General features: G+C 45.0%; 1 protein-coding gene across 1 annotated transcript; it reads left to right on the top strand.

The window, feature by feature from the left end:
* The first annotated feature begins 484 nt into the window (after nt 1-484).
* On the top strand, nt 485-3794 carry TMEM178A (transmembrane protein 178A). Its single transcript, XM_026844826.1, is given in 5 exon segments — nt 485-1111; nt 1942-2073; nt 3355-3368; nt 3370-3488; nt 3490-3794. Coding segments are annotated over 5 exon segments (861 nt in total). The 5' UTR covers nt 485-621; the 3' UTR covers nt 3596-3794.
* Nucleotides 3795-10481: the final 6687 nt, after the last annotated feature.

The following is a 10481-nucleotide window of genomic DNA, read 5'->3' as shown; positions in this document are numbered from 1 at the left end:
ACCCTTTGCACTGCATGCTTCGTTTATCTGTAAGTGGAGATACAGCCTTTTAAAGCAGCCACCTCCATGGTGTCACACCAAGGAGCAAGGTGCCAGTGACAGTTCATGCTGGCATTTGCCCTGTAAGGAATGCCCAAGGCAAAAAATGCCTTTTTTTTTCTTTTTTTTTTTTTTTTTAAGGGAAATGATGACCCAGGGCAGCAATGACTGCAGGGGCGCAGTAGGGAAGTCACCATGGCATATGCCAGATGGTGGCCCTTTAGGGGTACTGATTGGTGGTACAGCATGTTTTTTTTTTTTTTTTTTTTTTTTTTTCCCTGCCCTCCCCTCTTGCAGAAACTAAAGACTGCAGGAGTTCCAGATAACCTTCCCCCTCTTCTCCCTCCTCTGCCACTTCTGTGGCTCAGCCAGCACAGGCTGCCTGGGAGAAGTTAGTAATAGCCAGTTCCCAGCAGGCAGGCTTCCTGCGTGCAGTTTTGCATGAGTTAGAGCATTGTTTCTCCTGATGCAGTGCAAGCCTTTTCTGGAAAGGTTTTGTCTTTGCTAGGAGAGAGAGGAGTATAGTGTGAGAGGAAAAACTCTGATTGCCTTTGCTTGGCAGCCCCATAGTAAGTATTCCCTATGTTTCTACACCTCTGTGTGGAAATGCTCACCTGTGTCTTTCCGAGAGAAGCAGTACCTTTTTGGAAGGGGCAAATGGGACAGAAGAAGTCAGGCTCCTGTGTAATAGGTGATGTTTTACAAGTGCTGCTGGCCATCAGTAGTCTCTGGAGGATCCAGGACATGGGTGTTGGTACTGGGAGAAGCTGGACAGAGCTAATTACTCAGAGGAGAAAGGATGGGCAGGAGCCAAGCAGATGGCAAAAGGATGAGGAGGAGGTGGGCAGGCAACAAGGACTAGCTGCAGGAAAGGGGGATAATTCCCAGAGCTGGGAGGGAAAACCAGTGCTGATTTTGGTTACCTGGTATGGCAATGCCTTATCTTCTTCTCCAGCAGGCATTGCTCAGAGGTGCACTGCTATCAAGCACCACTTTTCCCAGCCAGTACACTTGCTCAGTGTCCCCTTCAACTTGGTAAAGATGATCCACGAGGATAAATGGTGTCTGCTCTGTAAGTGTTTAGCATGGCCCATTCTCCCCTGTCAAGGTCTGTGGCTCATGCTCTCCCTTTCACGTGGAAAATACATCAATGAGAAACTAGTTTGCAGAGGGGGGAGCTGAGGAGGCAGGATCCCACCAGGGCCCAGTCATCAACAATCTTCACCCTCATTTTTACTTGCAGGCCACTATGGTTGGCCCAGGAGAGTGTGAACACCAACACACAAGGGTTTTTAAGCTTGTTGAATGTAACCTGCTCTTAGTCACCTTTCATAGGCAGATCACAGCTCCCCTTGCCTCTCCAGGGGTGAGTAGAAACCAGATTGAAAACCTGTGTTCAAGTGTCACTGGAAAAAATCCATCAGGAGATGTGTCAGAACCTGATGACAGAAGCCACATGCTAAACAATTATGGCAGAACCTATCTGCATGGAAACTCCTTGGCACTTAGAAATTGGATCATTTCTGTCCATCCAAGTTACTTTAAATTTAAACTCTAGAAGGAAATAGAGAACAAAGAGTGTATCACAGTGTTTCTGCATAAAACCAGACTGCACCCATATCCTGAAGGTCATATGGCTGAAGCCATCTGAGTATGTTTCATATGACAGTGGGAAGTTTATAGCACAACTGCAAAACTGCTAGTTTCTAACAGCCTTGCTAGAGTATCACTTTCTATTAACAAGTACTCACTCCTAAAGCTGGGATTACTCCTACTGTGGGTCCACCTGGCACAGCCAGCTGTACTCATGGCTGTTTTTAGGTGTCCCTTCACTTCCTCCTGTAGTGGAAGGCTTGTCTGTTGTAACATTCACTCTTCGTTTCTTGGGTTTGGTGGAAACAGACTTGTGAAGGATCATGGCTGGATTCCTGGGCATGACTGCAGCTATTCTCTGAGGGTGCATTGTGACAGCAGTCAGCTTTTCAGAGGAAAGCCTCACTCAGCATATTACAGGTCTGCTGTTCCTGATGCCAGGTAATGCATTGTTCTAGCATGCTATTTACAGATAAAGGCTTCACTAGGTTTCACTTGGGTAGGCAGCATGCAGTGCCACTAAGTGGAGCATGCCTTCCCTTCTGATCTCCAGTTACTGTGCCTTGCATGAAGTGAGTTGCTTACTCACACAAGTGGAATAACCAGTAATTAGAAAAAAACCCCAAACCTGTGAAAAATGCTTTAGGCCTCCTACAGCAGCAGGAAAGGACCACGGGGCTTAAACAACTGCTCCCTCTTCTGTATGTATGAAGCGATCTCTCTCCTCCAGAACAGAACTGAACAGTCCCGTGGTGCAGTTTGCAGTCCTTGATGGTGGACTAAATATTTCTTTTAACACTGAAGTAGGAAAAGGGGATACTTAAAAAAACCAACCAACCAACCAACCAACCAAAAAACCAACTTAGTTATAAAATGATTGTTTAGAGATGGAGGAAGTTTAAAAGCTGCAAACATGAAGCCAGCATGAGTTTGAACCATCCAAACTCATGAGGCTAAGCACAACAACTTCTCTTGTGCCAGAGGAAATATTTTGATTTGAGCAGCTGTAATGCACAGCACAGCTATGTTTCTTAATACATTTGGAAGACACAGGCCTGCGGAAAGGCTTGCTGAGCACAGCCAATGTAACTGCTTAATGAAAAACACAGCCTAATGAAAAACACTTGGGGAAAAATAACCCAACAGAAAACCTAGGCTGGAATAAGGGTGCTGGCAAAAAGCAGGGGAATGATTTCGCCTGAACGGCTCCTCTGCAGAGGTATGTGGAGGGCCACCCGTGGAGGTGTTTAATAATCTCCAGATCAGATTACACACAGCACACACAAAACACTTTCCCCTGGCTGTTCTGAGGTGTTGCAGCAGGCTCTGCTCTCACAGAGGGGATTTGGCATCACAACACCAGTTTGCATGATATAATTGTATCCCATGGGTCAGATCTGATCACGAATGGAGGCTTTGACTACATTGCTTCTGTTTGAAGGGCAGACATCACTGAAATCACAGAGGAAACTCTCTTATTCTTAAAAGTAGCAACCAAGAAGTTTGGTGGATGCAATTCAGAACCACAGAACTAGGGCCTTGCATGACTAGGTAATACATGGAAACTTTATGAATGCTAGTAATTATTACCTGTGTGCTACCCAAGATAACTTATACTAATAAAGCTGGGTGCAAGTTATTTGATTAGTAAGGCCTAACATTTATTTTGTTTGTCACTCCATGCTACATCGCAAAATAACAACATGATTACTTAATTTACAGGGGTATTTTGCACCTATGTCTCTGTGCACTTATGCAGCCAGCATAACATATGACCTAAACCACATTCCCACATTCATCTATAATCTTCTCAATTATGTAGAACATGGATACAGCTGCTGTCTATTTTCTGCTTGGTAGTCTGGGATTTACAGTAGCAGCTGGGTCTCTTTGCACAGCTTACCCATTTGTTAGCAGCGGCAACATTATGCAGTTGAAGTCCACCAGAGACTCCTCTGTATGACTGCCCACCTGTCACCAACATCCTTCAATTACTTATTCAAAGAAGCAGAAGTGAAGGGAAAACTAAAGTCAGGATTCCAGGCACAAAAGTCTGACTCTTCAAAATCTGACTGTCTTGTTTTACTGGTTCAACAAGCTGTTCTTCCATGCTTCCAAACAGAGAGATTTGAAAAGGAGACAGCTCTCAGAGAATGGAGATGGCTCAGGATCAGATGCTTCAGTTCAGCATGCCAAGTCCATGCAGAGGAAGATATCTGCACTGGAAGGTAAAAGGGGGGGGAAAGTTTCTGTAAGAGTTCAGGGTTATTTCTGTTTTTCAAGGATCTGTTCATAAACAAATTAAGGAATATTCACTGTTGTCAAATGAATCCTAGTCAGAATTATACCCCTCTCCCCAGGGCATCACCTGTAGTGTTTTAATTCAGAACCTTCTGCACTTGACCCTAAAGGAAGGCTTTGGTGCCCCTCTCCTCCCAAAATGCCAGACAGACATTTCCTCTTTTAAATCAGCATGTACCTGTTCCTCTTTGTGTATCCTTTGTACATGAAGTTCCTGGGTAATTTGTAAATAACCAAGATTTCCAGTCTGAGCATCTAAGCTGCACTGTGAAGAGGATTAAATTACTACTGTACATTCCTGGATGTTCTCTTGGTAATGAGGCATTTGTCAGGCTACAGTATCTATAATAAAATACCTGCGTCTGTCAAAAGCATTTGTGTCAACTGCAATTTCACAGCTTGGTAACAGTGTCTCCTGCAAATCAGAGAAAGTTCATAAACAAGGAGGGTTGTAACCTGGACAGTGCTTGCACCAAGCATCCTATGGGGCAGTGCAGCATGGTGGAGTTAGAGCCCCAAAGAACCTCTCCTGCTTGGGCCAAGAAGCTGGCCATGGCAACAGAGGAATGGGAAGATGCTAGAAGGGGAGCAGCTTTGCTTTTCTGGTGCTTAATGGCAGGGTCATATGAGTTAACAGATGAGAGCACCATGCTGATCTGTCAGACAGCACTCAAACTGACAGAGTCATTTCCCACAATTAAGAGACTTCAGTGCTATGTTGATGCATCTGTCACAACTCACTCAAAGCTGCAGTACTGTGCCATCACCTAAAAGCCAGTGTTGCCCTTGAAGCATGGCATCCATACATTCATTGCCATAGAAGTGTTTCACACCTGCTGGGCACAGGAAAGAGTTGGCCAGGCCCCTGGAAAGGTCCCCCAGGCTGCCTTGCAGAGGGCACAGGCTCTGTCAGGAATGGAGCAGACACTGCTGATGGAGCAGAGCCATCAGAGAAGCCAATTCTGCAGTGAGGGTGGATAGTGCAAGATGAACACAAAAGGGAATGGTGGGAGAAAAGGTTGTGAGCATAGGGCTGGGAAGAGAAGAAGGGACATGTGAAAGAAAGGTTGAAGACCAAAGGGGTGTGACAGAAAGAAGGGGAGGTGAGAAGCAAGGGTGGTGGAACAGAGAAGTATTGCCTTACTGCAGTAACCATCAATTAAATGACAGCAGAAAAAAGTGCCAAATTAGGCTAAGAAACACAATCATACAGAGTACACTAAAACCCAACAGATCAATTTATTGATCTGTGAACAGTCAAGGCACCGGGAAGCAATGTCAGGAGAAATCAGCATCAGCACTAAGCACAGCTTTGGGGCCAGCCTGCATTTCTGTGCTTGGTTTCACTGCTGAGCACAGAGCTGTATCTCTCAGCAAACAGTTAGGTCCTGTTGAAGTCAACTCATACCTGTTTACATGATTGTCTTGTCATACTGTATTGGGAAAAATGGTCTGGTTTAGTCCTGCACCAGGCAAAGGTAAAGGCAAACCCATCCACAGGATTGCTTTTGCCCAAGGACCTGGGTGCACCTGGTGGGTGATGCAGGACAATGGAGAGGTCTGATGTGTACCACAGGGGGACTTGATTCTGGGTGAGAACATGCCATGAATTATGCTGTGCCTTTGTAAATTGTTATTTTGCTATTGCTAACTGCTAAATGGCAGCTGGACATGATGCAGATGGTATAGAATAAAGGGGTGGATTATGTCCTGGTTCAACTAGGATATGGTTAAGTTTCCCCAGAAGAGAGAGAGGGGGAAGGGATCTCCAGCTGGGTTATTCATACCATGCTGACGTCAGGTCCGGTGTGGGAACTTTTTACTTTTTCCTTGGTGGTCTTGGTGGCGGGGAGCTCCATTTGCGGTATTTCTCTGTATATCTTTTGTCTTGTTCACTGTTATTGCTGTTTATTGTTGTTATCATTGCCACTGTTGTTGTTCAGATTGTTTATCACATTGTTGTATTAAATTTCTTTTTATTTTAACCCGGGGTTTGTGCCTCACTGCCAGCCCGACCGGCTGAGGGTGGGGGAGGGGCAACAGCAACGTGCTCTCCAGTCCCGGCAGGGCTTAAACCAGCACACATACACAGATCAAGAGAGAAATACTCTCTCCACTTGGTTTATACAACTAATATAACACCAAGAGTTTAACTTGGCTCCATCTCAGATGAAGAGCACATGTAGCCATGCGTGTCAGTAAACTGGAGAGGTGGCTACCATAATGAATGACAGACCTTCTGCCCAGAGGGCCTCAGTCAACTTGAGAAGTAGCATCCTGTGGTGTTCAAGAAAGAGATAGGCAGAGTTCTCTGTGTGGGGTGACACAGACCAATACATTCAGCCAGGCTGGGAGATTCAAGCTGGGCATCAACCCTGCTGAGAAGGGCTTGGGGTTACAGCAGACAAGGGACTGACCACTAGCCAGAAGCATGTTCCAACTGCAGATAAGACAAATGGGCTACGCTAGGAGCCATGTGGCTAGAAGAACCAGAAGAGTGATTTTTATCCCCTCTGTTCAGGGTTGGTAAGGCCTCACCAGGGTTTGTGTCCAGTATTAGGTCCTCCAGTTCAGGAAGGATGTGGGGAAATGAGAGAGGGGCCAGCAGAGTCTGCAAGAATGGTTAGGGGCCTGGAGAACAGTGCCTGTGAGGGGAGGGAGCTGGGCTTGGGTAGTCTGGTGAAAAAGAGGCAGAGGGGGCATCTACCAGGAGCCTGTGACCGCTTGAAGAGCAGTTACAGACATGATAGAGCCAAACTTCTGCAGTGTGAGGCAATGCAGCGAGTGACAGCAGCCACAGATTGCAGCTTGGGAGGCTCACACATAAGGAAAGTTTCTCCCCCAAGGAGGGTGGTGTGTCTTGGGACATGTACTCAGAGAGTCAGGGATCTCCATCCTTGGAGGTTTCTTGCACAGTGCAAGAAAGCTACTGATTCCCAGCAGTACCGATCTTCCTGTATTTGTATATGAAAGCCCCAGCTGCTGTGATCTAGCATTGACGATAGGTCTGCCTAACAGGGAGGCTGGAGGCCACCAGAGGCACCTTCCCACACATTTGGCAACTGTATTGAAAAGACACCTTTGTATAAAGTTGGGGGAGCTCCACAAGCAGTTCTCATCAACAGTAAGTTTTAGTCTTTTGAAATAAAATTAGCCTTAAGATTAAAGTCTCTTTCCTTACCCAGCCAAAGCACCTTGTCAGAATCAAGAAGAAAAAACAAAGGAAAGCAAAAAACCCCAGACACACTAATAGTATCTCTGTACTAAACAGCAGACGAACACAATGCATGAGTCCATCCTATCTTGCCAAGTTGCAAATGCTTGTCCAAAAAAAAAAAAAAAGCATTGGAAAGTAGTATAATCTGCAGTAATTCTCTATAAAAATACTTCATTATCATCTCAGCAAGGGAAAGCCTTGAATTAGACTATCCTCCTCCCTACCAACCCCTTTTGCACAGACTATAAGAACTGCTAAGGCTACTCTCTTTTCAGGAGAAATTTTGCATATGCTTCTTTGCAGATAGAAGTCACTTTTAATTGTTCATCCACTTGGCAAGTCTTTCCATCTTCCACATTGTGCCCTTGGAGTAACATTACCAAGTAAGGGAAAGCATTACTTTTGATAGAAATAAATGTCTTCACCATAAAATGCTAAAGCATACCCATTAGACACTGTAAACACTGCAAAGAATTAACAGAAAATAGATTATTTTCCACTCTGAGAGTTCTGAATAGCGACATTTCAAATTCATCAGAAACTAGCTTTAGAGTAAGCAAGGCACATGATAAAGCATACACCCAGTCCTCAAAAACATCTGGAGACTTCTTCAGACAAGATGTGAATCCTAAAAACATTGCTGAAGGAGAAAATTCATTTACATTTAATATTACTACGTTTGATTTTGCAGTTCTGCAAATGAAGTCCTTCTCTCCCAGAGAAACTCCTCCCAATACTGAGAGGCTTTGCCTAGGCAAGGATTTGAGGACTCTCATCTCATTGCAATGCTTTACAGTAAAAACATTTGAAACACTATCAGGCATCTTCCACCTCTCCTAAAAAACAAAGAGAGAAAAGCAGCACCTTGAGACATCCACAGAAAATGTGGTAAGATAACAAATGGCACAGGGCTTGGATCAGCAGGCTTCTATCAGATCACTGCCGTTCTGCATTTCAAATGTATCAAGATTCAAGGTCATTTTGCCACAGTGCAAGAAATCTGCTGATTCCCAGCAGTAGATATCTTCCTGCATTTGTATATGAAAGCATCTGTCTTTCCAAGACTAACCCCATAGATGCCATCTGGCACCAGACCCCCAAACCATGTCTATCAGCTGCTGAGAAAGGATTCTTCAACACCATTCACCAAGGAAGAAGAATCTTCATCAATATTCAGGGCTTTTTTTTTCACTTGATCCATTGGAAATGGCATTAAGAGAGTAATTTTATACAGACAATGTCATCCATGTGCTTATGGAGAACTTGGCTCAGCAGCAATACAATAGTCCCTCCAACACAAAATGTTGTGTCATTTGCAGGAAAAATAAAGGTTAGGTGTTCATCCTGCGTGTCATTCTTTTGTCTGTGCAGAACTCAACACTGCTGACACTTCAGATGTCAGTTGCATTCAGTAAAACACCTAAGCACATTAAGGGCCATGGGTCAACTCAGTAAGCTAAGTCTCCAAATGGAATTTAAATTCCCTATCTTCATAACTCTTCCTAGATGGGAGAACTGAGGCCTGTCCTGACTGCGCTGGGCTGAGCAACAACACCCATTGAAGAGCAACCTTACAGAAAGAGCGTTTCAGCCATGGAATGAAATAAAGGGGCAGATGGTTTGAACTGCCCCATAAAAGCAGCCTGCTATTACCTTGGTTCAATTCTGATGCAGACAGGGCAAGAGAGGAAAGGAGGCATCTAAAATCAGACCAGGTGGCGAGCTGGGTATGCCAGTATACACTAACAGAAAGTAAAACGCGTACCACCATTTTTTAGTCTGAGATCCTTCCTGCCAATGCAGGCTGGTGAAAGTTTGGTTGTGAACCCTAAAGGAAAGCCTATGATTTTATATAAGCAGATCTCAGCTAAGAAAGGATTATTACTTTATTTGCCTGGCTATACTTTAAGTTTGTCCAGGTCATCCTCTCCTCCCTCTTTCTGTCACCATTATGCCTTGTAAAAAAATATTTGTGAGTATGGCTCACACAACAAGCTCATTCCTTGTCAGCCTGGGTGACCATCAGCACTTCCAGAGCTTGCCAGACAAGCCACAACAGCCTCTAAGGGAAAAATAAAGGACTCAGACTTTCACAGCCTGCACAGGATCAGATTACAGAGCTGGAGAGTGTTTGGAATAAAGCAAACCTGAAGCTGACTGAAGTTTAGGACTGCAAGCCATCACGACATTTACACCAAACCCCAAGCATGTCAAAGGCCACACGTACATCTCCATTTCCTGGAGAATATCTGGTAGGAGCTGTATGTCTTTTATGACCTTGAACTTCTTTCCAAAGAGAATATCTGAAATCACAGCATCAAAGCTTTCTGAAGGCAAGGGCAATGCTGCAGAAGAAAGGCAGGTCTTTACATCCTGAAAAACAAACAGCAGCTGTGCCCTCATTCACCTTACAAAACTGTCTGCCAGCTTGTCCGCAGGTTATACACCCAGATTCATAGCTCCTTCTGTACCTTTCCTTGCAAATAGCATGACAAAGCTACCAACCCAGTGCGGACCGGGAAGACAAATGCATGAGAGCGTGGTTTAGCTTGCAAATTCCCCATTACTACTGGTAGGAGAGCAGGACTCTCTGAACAGGGGACTGCATGGTGCCAATCTAGCTGCTGCTTCTCAACACACATCTTTACAAGCACAAGGCGAAAGAGGAGCTAAGCTTGCGAAGAGTTAGCGCAGAGGTTCAGATGCACATGTATGAATGGCAAGGAAACACATGCTAAATTTCTCTCCATCCCACTTTTCCTCCCTCAAGAATCTGATTACAGTCCGGATCACTTGGGTACTGTCGGAGCCTTTGAAGTATCTCCCCAGAGTTTCTGCATCCTGGGGACAGGCAGTTGTCTGGATCATGAGGCAGCACTGCACCCTTGTGGTGCTGCCCAGAGCGCAGCCACCGTGTGAGAGGATGAGACTATGGGTTCTCCACCCCTCAGGATGCTTCAAATCTCGACTGGACAAGGCTCCGAGCAACCTGGCCCAGTTTTAGTGTCAGCCCCAGTCCCATCAGATGACAGGACTAAAGGCCTCCAGCAGACCCTTCCCACCTAAACCCCGCTGTGATTCTATGCCAGCCTTTCCAGAACAAGCTGAAGGTGTTTCTCAGACCACCTTGAATCGACACTTGCAGTACAACAATTTTATCTACAAATGGAAGGACAAGTTACCTACAGTTCTCAAAGCATGCAGAAATAACACCTGACCAGTGACAAAGACACCAATTACTCATTCTGTATTAGAAAAGCATGACATCAAAGTACCTTCCATTATCCTAGAAGCAAGCCCAATCACAGGTTTTAAGTACGAAATGAAGCTA

The sequence above is a fragment of the Athene cunicularia genome (assembly GCF_003259725.1).
Source record: "Athene cunicularia isolate RWA chromosome 3 unlocalized genomic scaffold, athCun1 chr3_part1, whole genome shotgun sequence".
In the NCBI taxonomy this organism is placed as follows: Eukaryota; Metazoa; Chordata; class Aves; order Strigiformes; family Strigidae; genus Athene; species Athene cunicularia.
This window is presented reverse-complemented; position numbering and strand designations above follow the sequence as displayed.